Raw genomic sequence first — 22,237 nt, 5'->3', positions numbered from 1 at the left:
GGGAGGGGGTGTAGCTGCAACCTGGGAAATATGGTCCTAATACACAGATGCCAACTGCTCCGGACACGCCAAAATAATTTAGAAAACGGTAAATAACTACAAAGTAAATTTTTCACATGCTTGACGATTTTTACTCGCTTTTTAAAAGGTATAGCATGACATAAGAACTATTGAGTGGTGAATCATAAAAGCCTACGAATTATTTAGAAATAGTGGTGGATAATTAAATTTATTAAACCAAGAATCACAATTGATAAACTACCACTTTAAAATATATATTTGATGTCCGGAGCAAGTTGTCATCTCTGCTAATGGTCAGGAGAACGGTGCAAACTTTGGAACCTTTAACGTTAATTTTTACGTATTTCGCCATATCACGAGAAGTTCATAGATAAATTGAAAAATTTTTACACGCAATAATAAAATTCATTAATCCAAATATAATTTCAAGTAAAAAAAAAAAAATTTTAAATATGTATACTTTGGTATAATAATATTCGAAAAAGTATTGCACTGTAAGGTATAAATTTTTATATCGTTCCAAAGAATGTAATTTTACAAAATTTGAGAGAAATCAGTTCTTGAGAAATTAAATTTTAAATATACTACTTGTAAAATTTGTAGTAAAATTAACATTACGGGGTCAAAACTTAAGACCATTCTCCTGACCAAATAACCCCCTGGATTTTGGTGGTCAGAAATCTAAATTCGAAGGAGAAAAAAAAAATTCCAGATTAAGTCCTAATATCTCCTCTAAGGATTAAGTAAGTTTTTGCGACCGATTTCGTAACTTAAAATATCGTTTGCACCAATTAATTAGCATGTTTAAGGACACTCCCTAGAGCCATTAAGTCCAAGAATAAAAAAATCCGATCATTAAATCAAAAATTAATCAAGGTGGTCCGTTTTTTTTTTCTTCTTTTGGCGCACTATACATCGAAAACGGCTAGCTTTGGCATTATTGGTATATGCCCCACCGACTCCCCTTAATTCTAACATAAACGCAAAAAAAAAAAATTTTTTTTTCTTTTTGCGTTTTAAACACTTTTTTTATTAAATAAATAAACGAGATTTTTCTTTTACCAAAAATATTTTTTTGCAAACATGTTCAAATTTCAGTAAAAATTAAAAAACAATATGGCATTTCTCCCAATAAGTAAAAATGAATAAAAACAACCACAAATTAATAAATATAACCAAGTGTTTAAAAGCTATTTCTTCTATATATAAAATGTTACTTTTCAAAATAAGAAGTTTACAGGGAAAAAATATTTCATTTTTAACTATCATTCATTTTCATTTTTAACCTTGAAAATTTCAATTGTTCCAATAAAATTGCATATTGTTATAAATGCATCTCTTTGCAAAAAGGAAACTGCTAAAATCGATACAAAGAAGATACAAAGAATTGTCCCATACAACGACATCACCAAATTAAACTAATCTTTTATTTTCAATAATAATAATCGAAAAGTCAAGCACCATTAGTTTCACTTCAGTTATTAGTTCTACTTCAAACTTTATGAAAATCAATAAGTTTAAGGATTTGGCGAAAAAATAATAAATATAAGCTGGCGTATAAAGAAAAGAGAAAAAAATGCAAAAAGATCTTTTTTTATAAAAAAAAAAATTTGAAACAAAAACGTCCTTTTTTTTTTTATTTTCCATTTTTTCCTCAAAATATTAAATGCAATAAAAAATTTCTTTTTTAATTACAATAATATATTTTTTTTAAATCAAAACACGCTTAACCACGTGCCTTACAATACCATTTCAAATCAAAAATAAATAAAAAGAAATTCATGGTTAATAATCCACACCGTCTTTATTTTTGGTCAATTCCAAGAAAGAGCGACGACACATGTGTTAGGTCAAGTTAAGCCTGCCTATCTTTAGCTAATTCTTAAGCTATCAAATGAAGAAAGTTTAGAGAAAATGAAAAAGCACTTCACAGCCATATCTTTTTAATATTAAAAAAGTTATTCTTTCTTAATGCTGCAACAAATGGGATCGTAAATATTTGCAAGTATTGAGAATTATTCTATTCATTGATTTTTATAATTTTCATTTCGGTAGAAAAATTTCACAAATAGGCGATTATGAAATAAGTTTAATAACTACTAATATATTTCAGTTATTTGATCATTTTAAAGCCCAGAATAATTTTTAACGGCAAGATGGAATATAATATTTAAAATTGTAACCTTTCCTCACTTTAAGTCACTTTAACTGAGGAATTTTTAAAATTTAATTATTATTTTGCTCGGCGAAAGGGTTTTTAAAAACACTAATTCTATCAATAGGCTTTGTTTACATAATTCTAAATCAACTGGCGGCCCGTGAGCCGCATCCGGCCCACGAAGTCTTTTTTGATGCCCGCTAACTAAAATATATTAGTTGTCATTTTTTTACGGACAATTTCGTAAAAATCCATATTGGTTTAAAATACTTTTCTTTCGTTTTAAAAAAAACCTAATTTATTCGTTTCTACGAAATTCAACAAAAAAATTAATTTCTCAGGTTTTGCATCCAAGAAAATATTTATTCAAATACAAAAATAATCGTGCATGTTGCTCATTTTTATTTCGTTTTTTTTTTCTTTTGCATTTTGTGAATATAATTTAGCATTGTGAGTATGAGAAATTTTCTCGAAGAAATTCTTCGATTTAACTTTTTGAAACCACTCATTTTGGACGAAATTATTTACATCTGTATATTTTAAATTTTAAATGTAAATATCTATTCTCTGGTGGTTGCAGCAGACAAACCTCAATTCTCTCATTGAACATTTTGTGTCCTGCTATGTAAGTTTTGACACCAACCTTTTTAAAGTTTTATATCTTAACTATTAGATATCTGTTGCACACTAATTGTTTAATACATGGTGCACGTTAAAGTTATTGTAGCCAGAATTTTTTAATATGCAATTAAATATTTTTAAACATTTTCTTATTTTAGTTTGTATTTCAATACTTTTGTTTTGTACAACTTGATAAAAATCTGACAGTAATATTTAATGTTCCTTCAAACATAATAGAGTCCTATATAAAATTTTGATAAAGTTGCGGCCCGCCATTTGACTGGTGTTTTTAATTGTTTAATATAAGTTAGAAACCCCTGTTCTAAATCATAATTAAAATTATTAAATGAAATATTTTAACAAAATTATTATTTCTTTTTTTTTTATTTCTTTTTTTTTTTTAGGTGGCGGGGTGGAACTACGAGGGAAAAGGTCAAACCTAGGTACATACTAAAGTTTAGCATACCATTATTCTCTTATATTATATTTAAAATTACTGATTTTTTTTTTATTCGTTAAGTGATTATAAGACAGAATTCTCTGCTAATCGACAGATCTTTAGAACGCAATTCTTCAGTTACAAATAAAATGAAAAAATAAATTTATCTTATGCACAATTAATCGATATATTCAGTAATAATGAAATTTTTTCTAAAATGTCAAAATTCAAGTTAAGTATGTTAAATAGAAATATAAGGAAAAAGTGCAACAAAAAATAAATCTTTTTTTTTTAAAAAAATCTTAATATTTTCTCCTTAAAAGAATATATTCGGATATAAATTGCATTGAACAACTAATTAAGTTCAGTGTTGAGTTTATATAATGCCAAAAAAAGAGAAAATAAAGGAGAAAGTATGCATCCTGTATGAAATTGAAAATATTATTTGATCAATAAAATACTACATTTACTGTCATTTTCCGGTAATTATAAATACGGTAATTATAAGTACTGTCGTTTTCCGGTAATTACAAATCTAATGGTAATTACAAATCTAAAATGCACACACACAAAAGATATGTTAAGTTTAATTTTATTTTTAACATTTGTAACACTACTAGACAAGTACCTTAAATCTTTAAATTAGCTAAGAAAGTAAAATAAACAAAAGAAGCTACATTTATTTAAATTCATAAAACATATGATTGAAAAATACATACATGCAAGGATTCATTTAAGATTAAACCAAATTATAAATAAATTAAATTAAATTAAAAAAAAAAAAGAAACAGTGACTAGTTTTTAGTTGGTAATCAAAAATGAAGAGCTTAATAATAACAGGGGTATGTAAATTGAAAATTGGTATTCGCACATTCTTTAATGAACCTACATTAATATTGTTCCAAACCCCCAAGAAATTTTATTCGTTTCATATGTGGTAGCAAATAGCCGCTGGTTGAAATGACCAAATTCTTGTGAGTAGGAGAAAAAAGATGATAATCGATAAAAGGAAGAGAATTAACAAGGGGCAGCTGTGAAATTTACCTGACCCGTCAATGCTGAAAGGAACATTAAATTGAATACAATCATAATATGAAATGAAATCCAACATTAAAAAAGTAAGCAATTTCCCTTAATTTGGAAGACTTGGAGTTTCTGCCTCTTTTAATCCAGCCCTGGTAAAAATTTTAAAAAAATAATAATTAAGTAAAAAAAGAGCATGAAACAGATGAATGAATATAAGCAACAGCATAGTATTTGGGTAACTTAACATATGGATTGAATTTAATTATTCTTATATTATAAATTGAAGGATTTTTATTTAACAACCGAAGTTGAACAGGCGACCCAATTTTGAATTTACAATTATCAATGTTCAACTCCAACTCTGTAGCCTTCTAATTTTAAACTCAACCCAGAAAACATGGGAAATTCTGAATCAAGGATTGTTGAAAACTAGCTTTCATTGAGAACTTATGGGTGAAACTAACTTGTATTTGCCTTACGTGGAAAAGAAAACCACAAAACCTTCCACAGCCAATGAAATGTACAAATTGAATTATTTGTAACTTAACATATGAACTGATAATTTAACTTCAACATATGGATCAAATTAAATTTAATATATATTTTTATACAGGTGTGTGTGCCGTATGTGGTTATACTGGAAAAGGGATGAATGTGTAGTTTAATAACACACTAAAGTTGGACGTGACAATGCTTAAAAAGTTCTGCATGTTCCTGGGAAATTTCATGAAAATTGAGAAATAGATGAGTTAATGTAAGCACTAAAGCGGTATTCGCAGCTTAACATAAGAATTTATTAAATAATTGAACAAAACAAGAACCGTATGTGGCTATGCTGTAAAAAGAAATACTGTATAGTTCAATGACACGCAAAAATGAAGCCTATATGCTTCCGTGAAATTTCATTAAATTAATAAGTGAGAAACAGATGAATGACAGTAAGCATGAACATGATGATTTGTAACTTACAAATTGGATTAAAAGTAAAAGCAGAGCATTCCCGCAACACCACTTTGTGGGCCAGGGAGTCACGGAGGTTAAAGCTCCACAATTGTGTGACCAGCGGCATGATTATGGCAATATGGTCAGCAGTGAGTACAAGTGGTCTTTACTTCACAGACAAGCTGGTACCTATGGATCTGAAGTTGGATGGACTTCAAGCAGACACTGGGGATCGAACCACGGACCTTCACAATGACAGTTCAGTGCCTAAACCACCGAGTAATCTTTGCGCGGATGAAACGTATCATTTAATGATTTAAGAGATATATCAGGCTATGCTGTGAAAGAACTAAATACATCTTTAAATAACAAAACTCAGTATGACTAGGCTTTGAAAAAAAATATTATGTATAGTTTAAAAACACCAGCAGGAGATTTGATTATACTGTAAAAGAATTAAAAGCATTACAAAACTATAAGGGCCGAATGTGTTAGTACTGTAAAAGAATGGAATGCATTGTAAAAAACCGCAAGAGTCAGATATACCTACGTTGAAATAAAATGAAAATGTAATTTAAAAAACCCAAAAGCTGGATGTGGCTATGCTGTAAAAAAATTGACTGTATAATTTAAAAACCACAAGAATCGGATGTGGCTATATACAGTTATTTTATGCAAATACACAGAAATTAATACAAACATGCAAAACATTTTGTTGAGGACTGATATTTCATCGGATTAATTTACTTGATTAAGAAAGAGTGCCCTTGATCAAGAGAGGTAATTGAATTTTTTGGAACATGTATTCCCATGTCTAAGAATGAGCAACACATCTCATTTAGTTAAATTTCTGAATTACTTATGAAGTGACTGTTAAACAGTTTATTTTGACCGATTTTTAAATTTTTTGAAGTAAAGAAAAAACTATTTATAGTAGAATTGTAAATTTTTGCAGACATGTACTCTAATAACTGATAATATTTAAGATAAGAGTTGCTAGAACAATATTTTAAAATCTTTGCTATATTTCATTCAGCAAATTATTTGTAATCACAATGAAGAATTGAGTCAGAAGCAGCAGAAAAGCAGCAAACATAATTGGCAATATGTGCAATCAAGATAATGAAGTAATAAAAAAAAATTAAACTGATTCTTATGCAGGAACAAAAAAAAAAAAATGAGCAAAGCAAGACAATAAACAAAATCACTAAGAAATAAAGGTCAACAAAACTCTCTCCTAAGGAATAAGTATGACAGTGATAAACAAACAAAGTAGAATGCGCAAAAGAAAAATCACATTTGGATTTATACAATATTTTTTAGCAAGAAAAAACATACAAAGTTAGAGCTAACTAACAAAACAAAATTGAGTCAATATAACAATATTTGTTTGTCTGAATTATCATGTCAAATTCAACATAGTTAGGATTAGATTATAGTTTAGTAGGAAGGATTTTTGTATCGTTATCTATGCCAAAATGCGCTTGAAAAATTCTGGTCAGTGGCCCACAAGAAGTTACAAAAAAACATCACAGAAGGGGACCAACAAGAAGTGTGTAACTCGCAGCCACCCCCCCGGCAAACTTCGTCATTTTTCTTTTTCAAAAATTTGAAGTTCAAAATCTATTTGTCGACTTTACACTTGTGGTTGGTGCAACAGATGATCATGATACAGAAATAATCCTATTTACTACCACCAGGGCTAAAAAAAATTTTACATGTTTCACTGAGCATGTTATATCATGCCCAAAGGAAAAATTTTTTTTAAATTTTTTTATTGCATATTTTATTGTATTTAATAATCACTTCAGAACAGCCAACCCAATTTTGGGATTATGAACTAATGTTCAATTCTGTAGCCTAGTAGTTTTGAACCCAATCCAGAAAAGAAAGGTCAAGTATAGGAAGATATTTGCCTTCCTAGAAGACTTTTCGATAGAAATAACCCTCATTTGCATTACATGGACAGGAAAACCACAAAAATCTAAGAGCATTATAGCCTCACGGCAAGTGAACTCTACGCATCTACCACTGAGGATATTTTATATCAGCACTATGGTCGGTGTGAGGTGAGTGCGGAATTTGTATCAGCCAGCTATCACTGAGATTCGAGCCCGGTTCACCTAATAGAAAGGCGAATGATCTATCCAAACACACCTTTGCACATATCTATTATTAATTTGTCAGGAAAAATTATTAACTACATTATCACAACATCAACAAATTTCGTATGTCCCACTGGGCATGTTTAATGTTTAGTACATGCCTGATAGAAATTTTTTGTTACCCAAATCTTTTTCCAATGCATATCAGTGAAAATATATAAATCAGGGGTCTGTCTAGGTTTTTCTGAGAGGTACCTCCTATTTAGTAAAAATTTAGACATAATTTGTGAAAAATTAAAAATTATATTAAAAATCAACACAAAAATATGGATTAATCGTTTCTTACGGGGGATACAAAAATAAAATTTCAAGAAAATGTATTTTGTGAAGCTACCATTTTTCCTAAAGTTGAATTTGTGAAGGTACTGCTAAATGGTAGTAAATTTGGTCTGGACAGACCCCTGTTAATGTACCGCTTATTAATAGATTAAAGGGAAAAAATTATCTTAACAAAATTATATCAACAGTTTTATTTGAAGTATACATCAGCAGCATTAAACACTATTAACATTTCAAAAATATTATCAATGAAATATAAGCACTAATACGCATTGATGAAACATATGCAGAGTATTCTGATTAACAAAGCAGTGACTTTACTAAAAGTCAGAATTCTGCCCTCCCAATACACATTACTTTTAAAGTCGTATCAACTGAAATGTTTTTAATTTTTTTAATGTAGGTACCATCTTCTCTTTTTAATAATCTGAATGATTTATGCTTAATATCCTAATATATTTTAAGATATTGTAATTTGTGCACACTATAGTTATATTTTCTTTCTTTATGGGAAAGTTTTCAGATGATTAAAAAAGAATGAGGTAAAGCACTTGTTATGAGGTAAAGCACTCGTTTAGAAACTAGGTACTGTGTACAATTGAGTAAAAAAAAAACTTGTTTACATTATGTGACTACCTCCTTTAAAGAAAAGTTGAAATTGAAAATAGAAGCAAATAATGATACACTCTACAATAATTCTATTTAGAAAAATGCAGCCTATTAATCTAATTATAATTCAGAATAAATCAATACAAAAATAAAGTAGAAAATGAAACCAATTTTAAGTGCATTTTTTCCACCAGCATTATTATAATACAGAAAAAAATAACAAATCTATATTTCAATAGAACAAGTTCAAAACTTGAAATGAAATTTAAAAGTTTAAAACTATAATCAAAAGAAAAATCTTATAGATAACAGTGCAGCCCACAAAATCATTTTGAAGAATTCATAACAATTAATTTTTATCACAACATTTAGAAAGAATAAATAACAACAAAGATTATCTGTGATATTTAAATAATAAAGTTAATAAAGATTTTCGAAAAACATTATAAATGAAGAAGAAAAAGAACTCCGTGATATTAAACCGGTTAGAAGATGAATCGAACATCAAGTAAACAAGAGGGGGAAATGCTTGAAGTATTAAAAGAATGTAGAGATGGCAACGAGAAATATCTCATAAATAAATTAAAAACAAAACAGAAAAAAAGAGCATTAAAAAATTAAAAATAAATTGATTATTTCTTTTCTTAATTTTCGATTAAAAAAGGGAGATTAAAATGTAATACAAGCCCGCTAGTTTATATTATTAGAACATGAGTAACAATAAGTCAAATATATAAAAATGTTATTGTTATGAAATAGCGAGAACATTAAAAAAATGTTTTGAAAGAAAGTCTTTTTCAAAATAAACTTTAACGCGCGTAACTAGTAATGATAAACAGATTTAATAGCGAAACTGAAACTAGCACTTCAGATTACGATAAAAAGATGTTTACAAAATGTTTACATTCTAAAAATATGAATCGGCGCTTAAAATTGAACAAAAAGTAAACAAAGATAAAAATCGGGGGATAAAATTAAAATAGAAGGATGAAAACAACCCGGTATACGTCAAATTTTCAAACAAAAACAACACAAGAGCCAAAACCTGACTGCAAGCGATAAAACAACAAAAGAAATCGAAGCATTAATTGCAACTCAACATTTTGACACGCTGCATAAACATATTTAAACATAACAGTGAGATCATTCTTTGCAATCGCTAACAAGCAATTAAACAAATAAGGTAAATAGTTTAACTGTTATCTGCTCCGGAATAGGGGGAGGGGGGATTAAGGGGTTAAAGAAAATAAAACCAGCTCCCAAACATCACAGCAGATCAGGTGGGACGGGAGAGAATGCAAAGAAAAATCTACGTCATAAGCTCATGCGCAAACTATTCTTTTTGGTCAAGCTTAACCATTACCGGAGCCCGCTAATCAAAACAGCGTGTTAGCTAAACCCTAACAGTGGGGTATGTGGACATTCCATCAAAATTACGGGTACCATTGCTGCGAAGTGTAAGAGGGGAAGGGGTGAGGTAGGGGTTAGCACATCATAGGTTGACCGACCAAAAACACTTCCGTTGGTTCGAGGATCCTAGCTCAATCTTTCTACATGTACATTCCAGCGCGGTAAATAGAGTAGATTTAGAAAGAACCTACCTTCACCGCTGACGATTAGAAACGATATCAGAAACAGGCAGCAAAATGTAGATATTTTGGACGCCATAAATCCTCAATATCCAAAAACTCCATAGAAATAGTCGTATACACTTTCATATCAACAGCGCGAGGTGGTGTTTTGGCGAGTAGGAATACATTGTGACATGGGGAGAGGGCCGCTTAACCCACTCTACAGTAGTTTGTGAGTGCGCCAAGCCATTACGATTATTGCGACTTTCTTGTCAAAAATAATTCTACGCTGAATTTTAAATTTTTAGGTCATTGCGAGAGAAATCAGCATAAATGTTGTGATCTTCATCATTCATTCAATATAAATTGCTTAAAAAATTGAAAATATTGATTGGCGATAATTTTACGTATCGGAATTGTAGTAAGGGGGAGTAATAACAATAGAAGGATCAGCGTGAATGAAGGATGTAAACGTAAGTACGCGGCATTCCCGCCTAAATGCTATACAACAAAAGCGCGTAGGACGTTTTCTTCGTATCTACTATATTTTCAATGATCGCTTTTCTTCTGTATCAAAACTTGATTCACGAAATTCCAGGTGTTTCAAGACAAAAAGGAATTTTTCGTGCTCCCGTTCGCTTAACAATAATAAAAATTATCCATCGCTGTCATTATTTTAATTTGTTTTATCTCAAATTAATTATCATAAATTCTAAATGTTTTTTGTTTTTTTTAACGAGTGATAGTATTCGTATTATTTTAAAATTTATTACATTGCTTTTCCATATTTTATTTGTTTCAGCTACAATCCATTTCACCATTATTTTAAATGGATAATTCATTTGATAGACCTATTTTATTAATATAAAACAAGTTATTTCCAGTTTATGAATTATGATAATAAAGACATTGACCTTTTAAAAGCGAATGGAATTTTAATGTTTTTCCCTCAACTCTGCACCTTAGTTTTCTTAAAATTGCTGCATTTTTCGTAAGTTTTTCTAGAATACTAGGGGTTTCGTTCGCTATCATTCGTATACCCTCTTCGCAGTCACTTTTATTTATAGGCAATAAACAGATTTGTAAATCGAAACTAAAATCAATTGAACTAAACGATTCCAAAGTCTTTGATTCTATTAAAACAGATTTAGTTCCCGATTCTTTAGAATGAAATCTTATCTAATCCTAAACTTTTTGTTGAGTTATCATAGCAACTTCAATTTACAAACTTGTATATTATATTCTTATTTAATTATCGGTTTCTAAAAAAGAAAATTTTTCTATATTTGTCACCTAAGAAATTATTTGCTAGAAAATTTAATTTTTAGATCGGGCATCGTAGTAGCCCAATTTTTGAAGGAGACGAAATTAAATTACACAGTAGTTCTATAAACTTTTCACAAAAGAAAAAAAAATTCTACAAAAATAATAATTATTTTTATTTCTTTCCCTTTTTTAACTTTAAGGAATTTAAATCGATAATAATTCACGAAAATTTACTTTGTTTGTTTTAAATATTGTTGGAGACTAGTTGAGATTTCTAATTATTAAGGAGAACATATACCCACTGCCCCCCCCCCCCCGCCATCAAAGCTCATAATTCGCAGCATTTTTTGGCACTCTTAAATAGTTAGCTTATTATAATTATTAAAATTGAATCTGTCTACTGTACCCAGTTTTATACAATGCTTAATACAAAAAATATAACTTATTGAAAATTATTACTTATTTGATATTTAATGTGATTGTAAAATGGTAATTCAATATGTTAATCAAAATAATATGTAACAAGGAAATATCACCGAAATTCTTTGTAATATAATGCAGGAACACCACTTTTAGCTTACAGCCTCTAAATTTGAATGATATTGTTACTTTCCATTTTAATACAAATGTAACAAAATTAGATGAAATGATAAAATATATTAATTATAAACAGCATAATGTTTTTACTTATGCCCCTTGCAAATACCCACAAGCCTGCTTAAAGCAAGCCAATTTTTAAGGCAGAGGGGTGCGTTTCTTGTTTTTTCAGTGGCGTTATCTATGGCCAAGAATACGACTTCACACACACACGTCACTGCTCGTTTTACAAGGAGAATCCAATCAAATTCCTTTCATACATCTAAAGAACGTAATTTTGGCCTCAAAGTAATTTTGTCAGAGAACGATCAATCTCTAATTCAGTACCTCCAGAAGACGAGCACGAGCCCAACGTCCTACCAACCAGGCTACGCAGCTCAGCTCCCGTAGTATATGAAATTATTTAAGTATGTGTATTATTCATTTTTGGAAAATTCGACGTTAATGTTTTAAACTCCTTCAACGATTCCTATAAAGAAAACAATTATTCTTCTTACCAAAATCACATTTTCTTTTTTAGATTTTTTAAAAAACAATATTGGGCTAATCGGAGCTCATACGAAGCCGTGGTTAAAACAAAGAGTTTTTGTTTTGCCTTGCTAGTCTATAAATGCGAAATGTTGAGTACTTCAAAAATGAAATTTGTAAAAAAATTATAAAACTAAATAAAACTGTGACGTATATTAACCCTTATGCTTTCATATTAGCTATGTATCATAGTAGCCTTAATGCTCTTACATTAAACTTTATATTCTCCCATTAGCCTTAATACTCCCATATTTGCCTTCATACTCTTATATTAGCCTTAATACCATTGATTAATCATGTCGCTAGTCTTATTTCTTTCGTGTTAGCCCTTTCTCAAAGTAGCCTTAATGCGCTTATACTAACCTTCAATTTCGCGTATTAGCCTTAGTACTACCATATTAGCCTTCACACTCATATATTAGCCTTAATACCATCGATTAACAATGTCGCTAACCTTATTCCTCTCGTGTTAGCCGTGTTTCAAAACAGCCTTAATTCTCTTACATTAGCCTTCATATTCTCATACTAGCCTTCACACTCTTATATTAGCCTTAATACCATCGATTAACTATGTCTCCAGACTTATGTCTTTTGTGTTAGCCGTGTCTCGTAGTAGCTTTAATTCTTTTATATTAACCTTTAATTTTTCGTATTAGCCTTTAATACTCCCATATTAGCCTTCATACTCTTATATTAGCTTTAATACCATCTTTTAGCTATATATCTAGCCTTATTTCTCTCGTGTTCCTCATAGTTGCCTTCTCTTGTATTTGCTTTATCGCCTCGACATTAGCCGTGTCTCGTAGTAGCTATAAAGCTTTTATAGTATTGTTTGAGAAATAATAATTATGCTCTCATATTTACTTTAGCACTCTCATATTACCGTGTCCATAAGCCTTAATGCTTATATTTGATGTGCATATGTAAATTTTATGTTCTCATTTGCCTTGGAAAGAAATAATTTACAGCAAACATTCGATAGAACGTAATAGTTGAATCTCTCATTCTAATATTGTAACCGAAATTTAGTTGTAATTTTTTCTTCATTTCCCGAAAAAAAAATATATATTATTTCAAAAACAAGTTTTAACAAACATTTGAAAGTTTTATTTATTTTTTTCCACTTCAATTAAGGAAATATATTCCCAAATAGTGAGGAAAAGAGAGTACACGAAAGTTCGAAATTCTTACTGATAATTTTACTTTTCACTCTTTTTGCCGTGTCTCTATGACAACTTAAGCTGATCAAAAAATATTTACTCACAATTTGAAAACTTATTATCCAGTAATTTTTTTTATTATTTGATTTAAAAATTTTCAATTAGGAAAAAAAAAACTTGAACTGTAGGGAATCACACAATTTGAATCACGTAATTTTAAATGATGAAATTTGAACCCAAAATGAAACTTCAACAAAGTCTTGACTTTAAATATATATATATACTTTAAAAACTGCATCAGGAAATCAGTCAGAATACAACCCTAAAAAAGGAACTTTAAAAAAAAATAATAATAATTTACATATTTTTCTAACGAAACGAAAGTGCATTAGAATGATAAATTCTCGGCTTCGTTTTTTAACGGAATGAAAAATTAATATTACATCACAAGTTCAAAATGAAGAAAACCGGGAAAAAAAAGATATAATCTTTTCATCAGCCCACGCGATTATATCCGCAAAACAGAGTGCTTTCTGATATTGTATCAATAAAGCCAAAGCAAAATATATTAATACAATAGTGTGAATGAAACTTATTGTTTTTCTTAACTTTCTTCGTGTTTTCTTGTATTTATTTATTTATTTATTATATATATATATATATATATATATATATATATATATATATATATATATATATATATATATATATATATATATATATCCAAGTTATCCAAACGGGAAAATTAAAAGATCTTGATTTGTTCAAAGGAATGTTGATCAAAAAAATACAGAAAACGTAGAAAAAGATGTTAAGATTTTTTAAAGGAAAAGAAAAAAATTTTAAAAAAAATCAAAAATTTAGAAAGATGCCCGAAAACAAAATAAGAAGAAGCTAATAATCTCGTCATCAGCTCACACGATTATATCCGAAAAAAAGTGCTATCTAATATTGTATTAATATCGCCAATGCAAAATGTATGAATAATATAGAGTGAAGAGCACCAGAAACTGAAATGAAAATACTACTTATTGAGCAAAAAGTGTAAAATGAAGTAAAAAATGCAAAATCAAGCAAAAATTATAAAATAAAAAAATCAAGATAATACAGAATCAAACTTAAAATGTAATATATAAAGGGAGTAGCAAATTCAAGTGTACTTACACTCACCGGCTTATTTCAAATTAATTTCTTTTTTTTCTTCTTTTTTTTTTGAATCTTTTTTTTTTTAAGTATTTCTTTTAAAAAATCTTTAAATTTTTTCTTCCCGTTTAAAAAAAATCTTTAAATTTTTCTCCATGTTTTCTCCATTTTTTAAAAAACTTATTTTATGAGTTCTACAGACTTGCAGCTTATGAACAGTAAATAGCACTTATTTTTCTTAACTTTCTTCGTTTATCTATTTTTTAAAATCATTTTTGTGTTTATTGTATTAAATATAGTTATATATACGAAAACGAAACTACGTCAGTTGTATACATATATGATACGCTGTTCTAAAGCGGAAAGCGTCTTCGAAAAAGTCGCATTTTTAAATATCTGTATTCTAAAGGGAAAACGAAACTATATTAGTATGACAAATGTTCCGCTGTTTTGTTCTAAAATAATAGTCACGTTTTCGCATCAGAGAACATGAAAAATATGTTGCGCCAATAAAGTTACATGACCACAGATGACAATAAAGTAAATGTCGTTATTACAATACTTTTTACACTGTAATTGATTTGCTTGCCTTTGTGAACACAGCTTGCTCGGATTAACTGAAAAACTGTTACACCACGACTTTATGCTACGAAATTGTTCGTATTCCCCCTCCTCTTTTTATAAAAACTGATGGATTTTTGTGAAGAAGATATTTTTTAAAATTTTTTTAGCTTGGTGGTTGAAATTTTACTTTCAAAACAAAACGTTTACGAATGAAACTTATCATTCTTTCGCCCACTCTTTCTCTCTCTCTCTTCTAGGCTTTTCTTTTTTTTTTTTTTTTTTTTTTTTTTGAAATTTATTGTTATTTAGAAGGGAAAAAAATCTTAAAAACATTTTTAAAAAAATTTAAAATACTAAAAAAAAATTTAAAATATTAAAAATAAAGCTTTAAAACATTATATAATTTTAAAAACAAAATGGTTTTCCATTTAATGAATTATTTCAGACACTTTGTATTTTTACTAAGTTTTTTTTTACTTGCTTTCGTGTCTGCAACGATGGAATCTTACAATTGAAATGCCGACCAGTTCCGAATTATTAGAGAGCTTAAATCTCTTATCTCTACAAGAGCTATGTAAGCCGGCCAGGTGGCCGAGCGGTTTGCGTGCCTGACTGCGAAGCCAATGGCTGCGGGTTCGAATCCCGCTCTGGGCATGGATGTTTCTCTATATGTGTTGTCATCTGTGATGTGTGAATGTGGCCCACCCTATGAACGGGTATTTGTGGCAGTGTGGCGTGGGTAATGTTACTCCGTGGCTTAGGTTCACAGGTGGGCACCGCAAGGGTGGTGGGCAGGGTAACGTTAAATGAGCAACACTTCCGTCATCTTCCAAGGTAAAGAACAAAGTTCAGTACCTGCCGTTACAGAGAAGAAAAAAAAAACGAAAAAAACGAGAGCTATGTCCCTTTATGAAAATGCAAGTCTCATTGTTTATTGACCGCCACGAGCTGATTAACGTGATATTATGGAAACAGTGTTCTAGCTCAGGGCTAAAGAGAATAGAAGGGCTGGTTCACTCCTTTGAAGTATCTCTTGCCGCGCCGATCCTCCGACGTCACTCTAGTGACGTCACTTTGGCGCAAAGCTCACACTTTTACTTCAAGAACTACCACGCCTTACTAGCTCTAACTAATATTGGATCTATTTTTTTGCGAGATATTCTAAGACATTTGTTATTTTCTATAATGACTTTCCTCAGTTTTTGCAGTGAATTTACAAGAATTTAAAGCTATTATCGAAATGCCAGTTTGCGCGATTGCAACTTGCAAAAATTCTGATATAAAAACAAAAGGAAAAAGTTTAATTTTTGCGTGTTCCCTAAAGTAAATGAACAACTATGTAAAGAATGGATTCCGAAATGACACAGTTAATATAAAACAGCAATACGTTTATTCTGTCGTAAAGAACTTTTATAAAAATTCATTATCTAAATAGAAACCGCCTCGTTACTTCATAAAGAAAGGCAGGTGAAAAGAATTAAAAAATAGATAAAGTCAAAGAAAATTAAAATGTAAGTAAAAAGTATAAATAAAATATATAGTATATAGTTGAAATTCTCCTAATATCATAACATATTTTTTAATGTATTTATTCTAAATATTTATGATTTTTTTTAAAAATTATATTCTCTTCAATTTAAATATCTAAAAATTATATCATCGTAAATTTAAATGTCTATAAACAATTGTAAAATTTCTAATGTCATTATGAACCTAAATTATTATTTTGTTTCAGTAATTAGCGTTTAAGGTTGATGTTTCCTAATGATGAAATATGAACAAATTGCTATTAGCGACATATTTTAAAATCAGGGATTCTAAATTTAACTTAACTTATCTTTATAAAAGAATATGTAGATAAAAAAAGTGTCGATATATGCCTTCATTTTTCTTAATAGTTAAAGTTAAAACTGAACTTTTTAAAATAAAGTATTTATCGTGTCATTTTCACCAACGAGCAAAACACTTTTATAAGTTTAAAATGGTATTTTTTTAATATAATAACAAAGAAAGTTTTTTTTGAACTATGTTTATGAACGGAAATAATGTGTTAATTGCGTAAAGTTTGAAGGTTAATAACCAGAAAAAGTCTAACTTATTTTTACAAAGAGAAAGATGCAAAGTTATCATATCTTTGCTTGCGATCTCCGAGATCTGTGGACACAGTGACGTCATGAGGAGGGAAATCGTAGCTTCAGCTCTAAGAGCGGAGTGAACTAGCCCTTGTATTCTCTTTAGCCCTGGTTCTAGCTAGTCTTATCGTCTTTTAAAATCACGATTACTTTAAAATTAGCTGGAGAGCTCAAAGCATAACTGGAGCTTTGTGCTACACGGCAATAAAAGTTTTAAATTTCCTGACAGATTCAAGAATAATTTTGCATGATATTATCATTGTTAAAGAAAAATTTTCGTCAATCTAAATTTTGACTAGTTTAAAATTAGGCTAGAGCATTGAAATTTCAAGAGTAGTTTTGTGCTGGATAAAATTGCAGTTTCAATTGGGTACTTGTCGGTACCTAATCGCAGGGTTGAATTTAAACACGTGGACGGCATTAACGTTACAGTCTTAAGGCTCGATACATTTTTGGATTAGATTTAATTGGATATCTGAAAGCGGCGTCATGTGTACTTGTCGAACCTGATTGTCCGACCCACGTATGACGAAGCTTGCAGGTATTCAATTGTTTTTTAATTGCTGCAAGCAGAGTTAATGTAGTCATACTATCATTATCGTCATATTATATAAAATTCGATTCGCTCCATAAAAAAGTGAGGAATTGAGTGTATCAAAAACTGATTACTCAAATGTTCGAAATGATTACGCAAAAGTGTGATTCGAGAAGCATGTGTTGAGAATATATTATATTGCTTAGAACATTTTAGAATTTAAGTATCGTGATGTTCTTTGAATAAATGTATGTAATATGATCTATGTTCCATAAAATGTGTGTATAACTCTCGTACAGTGAGCAAATAAATAATAGAGATTATCCTGAATTACTTTTGTTCTAATGACTGGATATCCACGAACTAAATTCCGATCTTAATGTTTCGAAGAATTAACCTCAAATATACTGATAAATTAGAGTTAATTAAGTTACAGATTTAGAATAGATTAAAAACATACTTTTTTTTAAAATAACTGTTGCTTTATTTCGATGAAGTTGGATTTTTAGCATCAAAATAAGGGAGGGGGATCCGCAATTTCGATAATATGGCTCAATAAATTTTATCTGGAGGGCAGTCAAAAGTTTGGGCCCCTTTGTTAATTTCCCTTTTTGCGTTTTTATTCATTTCTTTAAAACTTACTTAGACTTAGATTCAAGGAAAAAATGATTTTTAATAATTATTTACTAAGTTTATTACTTTATTTGCTAAAAAAATTTTGCTAGCAGAAAGAACTTTAAATTGAAAGGTATGCAAATTTTTACTTTACTCTAAACCAGTGTTTCCCAACGTGGGGCCCACGCCCCACTGGGGGGCATTTTGATTGTTAAAGGGGGCAATTCGAAAATTGACTCGACACGAGTTTAACCCTTTTGCTCCGGGTCATTTAAATGCAATGCTAGATTTCGGTGCTAAAATTGAAAGAAAAAAGCAAATTCTTAAATATTTGAGGCCAATAAATATTACGTGACTTAGCGATTTTTTAGGCGACGAACCTGAAAGGAAGTATCTGTTAACAGTCGATGGTAAAGCATTTGTGAGTTATTTAGCCGGTATTTTTGAGAAACTAAATATATTAAATAAGCAACTTCAAGGAACAAATGAAACTTTCTTTGATACAAAAGCGAAGATATTTGGCTTCATTATTGAGTTCCCTTATTGAGTTATGTCAGAAATATATTAACAACAAAAACTTTGAACAGTTTCATTGGCTCCAAAGATGTGAAGTAAATGATACAGCTTTACTTATTATTGTCGATCATCTGAAAATTCTTTCGGCTGATTTAAAAGAAACATTTTCTGATTTAAAACAAATTGATTTTCCGACACGGATGATGCAGTCAATGTTAGTGGATTTGTCTGATATATCAAATATGCAGTATCAAGAAGAACTCGCAGAAATGCAAAATGATGAGTCACTTAAAATTTTATTTAATATAAAAGGAGTGATGGCATGGTTTTGTGAGGAAACAGAAATCAAATACCCAAATGTGCAAGAAAACTATTGTTACAGTTTACATTTTCATATTTAGCTGAATGTAGATTTAGTTTTGTAAATGATTTACTGGTAAAAATAAGAAATCGCCTGGCTGTAATACAACGGGGAGACTTGAGACTGAAGCTAGCTAAATTGGAACATAAAATTTCTGTGCATCAAGCATTTAGCAGGATCTCAATAAATTAAAATATTAAATTATTATAGAAAAATCTTAAAATTATTTCGAATTTGGTTATATCAAAATTATTTCGATTTTCAATTTATTTCTTCATTATATGTTTTGAAAATTTACTTACTGTGTTTCGTTAACAATTTCCCAGTGATTCTTTTCTAAAACCTCTATTTTAAACTACTTAAGTGAACAATTCAATTTTTTAATATTAAAATTTATGGATATGTTACATAGGGGGCATAAGAATTTTAGAAAGGATTAGGTGGGGCATGGCACAAAAAAGGTTGGGAAACACTGCTCTAAACCATCTAATTTAGATGAAGAAATGCAAAACTTCTAGATCCAACTAGATCTTTCGGAACAAAAGTGCATTTAACTAGCGAAATTACATTTTTGTGTTTCATTTCATAATTTTATTCGTAGTTAGCACGAATTAATTAACATATGTAAGTTTAACACAGTGAACCATTCAGGATCGTTTTTAGTATGTGTAAAAATTATAAATCTGATCATCTTTGTCTCTCGTCTTTGTGAGACTAAAAATTTAAAACTAAATATAGTCCACTTTTTGACTAACTAGAGCACTGAAATCTTTCTGTTAAAATGAACCATTACAAGCAAAATATATCTTCAATCGAAATCGAGTAATTAGGATAGTAAGGTGCCTAATTCTCCCCTGGGTATTTGTTTTAATAACGGTACATGTTTCAGTCGTTTCCTGACCATTGTTGATGTTGCTTCTAATGCCACTAGCCAATAAGTAAGCCTGCTTGGTGAAAGCAAGCGAATTTAAGACAAAGGGTGCGTTTCTTGATTTTAAGTGGCGCCACCTATGGCCGAGAATACGACATCAGCCACACTCACGTCAAAGCTCGTTAATAGAGAGGACCCATTCCTACATCCATTCCTTCATCCTCAGATCGTAATTTTGACCTGAATCTGAGAACGATCAATCTCTAATTTAGTACCCCAAGAGGTATTGATTTGTTACAGAAACACGGAGGACTTTGTGACCCGAGATATTTAACGTGTGCCAGTCACCATTTACTGCAGAGAAGAGTAACAGGGCGCGAACTCACGACCTCTTGAACATTGGCCCAATTCCTTATCAACTAGGCTATCCCGGAATTCCTGATCATTGGAATCATAATTTATATTACCGATAGAATTTATCGCCAATTGAAATTTCTATCACTTTCCGGCATAATTAAACAAGTAGACACAAAACTAAAAGAAAGAAAATAACAATGAAAAATAATAAAAAAAAGTTAGAAAAACAAAACTAATTAAATTAACAAAATTAATTATATTAATAAAATAGACATTTTAATAACTATATTTTTCAAGCATACTACAAAATCTCCATTTTATGACATAATAAAAAAAAATTTACGAAGAACAACGTCTTTCAAGTAGACTATGAAAATAATCAACACTCTTCAAAATTATTTAAACCAGTAGACACAAACTAAAACGTAGAAAAATAATTAATTAATTAATAAAATAATAATTTTAAGAACCACGTTTTTCAAGTAGACTGTTAAAATAACGACCACGCGACTACAGCGAAAAGGCAAAATTTTTTACCTCGCATCTGATCCTGTTAAGAGCAAGTCAGCATAAAACGCGTCATTTTTAGTGGTCCAATCAAATCCAATACTCTTGCAAAGTCATATAGTTGTTTCTTTTTCAAGAACAAATGTTCTACTTATTTATCGAAATGTGTCGCCAAGTCTAGGGTTCCAGTAACACAACGAAGTTATAACCCTTTTTAAATATTTCTTCGATATATATTGTAAAAGATAGCACAAAATAAATTTCTGTCTGACGTGTTTAAATTCTACGAGCTTTGATATTGTTTTGAAAGCATATTCGTATCATTTAAGAACGGATAATAAAACGGAACTATATGCAGTCGCCGTTCATTTAAAGATTGGTCTATTTTTTTTTTTTTATTCGTAATTAAATTCATATGCAAATCCAAAATATATCCAATTGCTTATATGAGATCGCCAAGGATGTAATTGGATACCGGCAAGTGACGTCATCGTAAGTAAAACGTGGTATTTGACGATTTAAAAGCCAATCACGTTAAACACACACGAGTGACGTCCCTAACAGATATCCACTAAATCTGATTTAAATCACATGGTTAGGCATAATAACTTCACTTTTTTTCGATCAAGTAGGTTAGATATGTAAACTTTAAGAGCTTATTATTTAACTGTGGCTTAATATTTTTTTTTATTGAAAAGTTACGTATCTTACTTGCTTAAAGAAATCATAGTAAGCTCAAAAAACATTAAAAGCATAGTTTTTTTAGAATTAACCTTATTAAAAAGAGAACGGCTGGAAATTCGCACTGTAATGAATAGAGTCCGGATTTTGATGACCTTAAAAACCTCAATTAATGCCCTTAAAAAGTTCAAAAAATGCCCTTACAAACTGCAAAAAATGCCCCTAAAAGTGCAAAAAATGCCCTTAAAATGCGGGAATTGCGCTAAAAATGCTTTATTACATGACTTAAATAGAAGTAAAAATATTGAACTAAAACAATGTTTTACTCTTTAAAATTATTATGAGTCGTTTCAAAAAATATAAAGCAATGCAATACTTGTTCTACGTTCATTAAAGTTCAAAAAATATGTTTTATATCCTAAAATAACAAAAAAAAAAGAAAAATATATTGACTCCAAAACATTTTCATTTTGTACAGAAACTTAAATGAATATAACAACTTCCGTCTCATAATATTACTAAATATCAGAATTACAGTGGATTATTAAATTTTTTTTAATATTTTGAAATGTA

General features: G+C 29.8%; 1 protein-coding gene across 1 annotated transcript in view; it reads right to left on the bottom strand.

Annotated features, from left to right (window-relative positions):
• LOC107456030 (protogenin B) overlaps positions 1-10,065 on the bottom strand; it is a 110,831-nt gene extending 100,766 nt beyond the window's left edge. Inside the window, exon 1 of the mRNA XM_043048318.3 lies at positions 9,862-10,065. Within this exon, the coding sequence (XP_042904252.2) occupies positions 9,862-9,928 (67 nt within the window). The 5' untranslated portion in view covers positions 9,929-10,065. The remainder of the gene's footprint in view (positions 1-9,861) is intronic.
• Positions 10,066-22,237: the final 12,172 nt, after the last annotated feature.

This window comes from Parasteatoda tepidariorum, chromosome 9 (genome assembly GCF_982258835.1).
Source record: "Parasteatoda tepidariorum strain Cologne lab strain chromosome 9, Ptep-v5.0, whole genome shotgun sequence".
Taxonomy (NCBI): Eukaryota; Metazoa; Arthropoda; class Arachnida; order Araneae; family Theridiidae; genus Parasteatoda; species Parasteatoda tepidariorum.
Note: the sequence above shows the minus strand (reverse complement) of the source record. Positions and strands in the feature narration are given on the sequence as shown.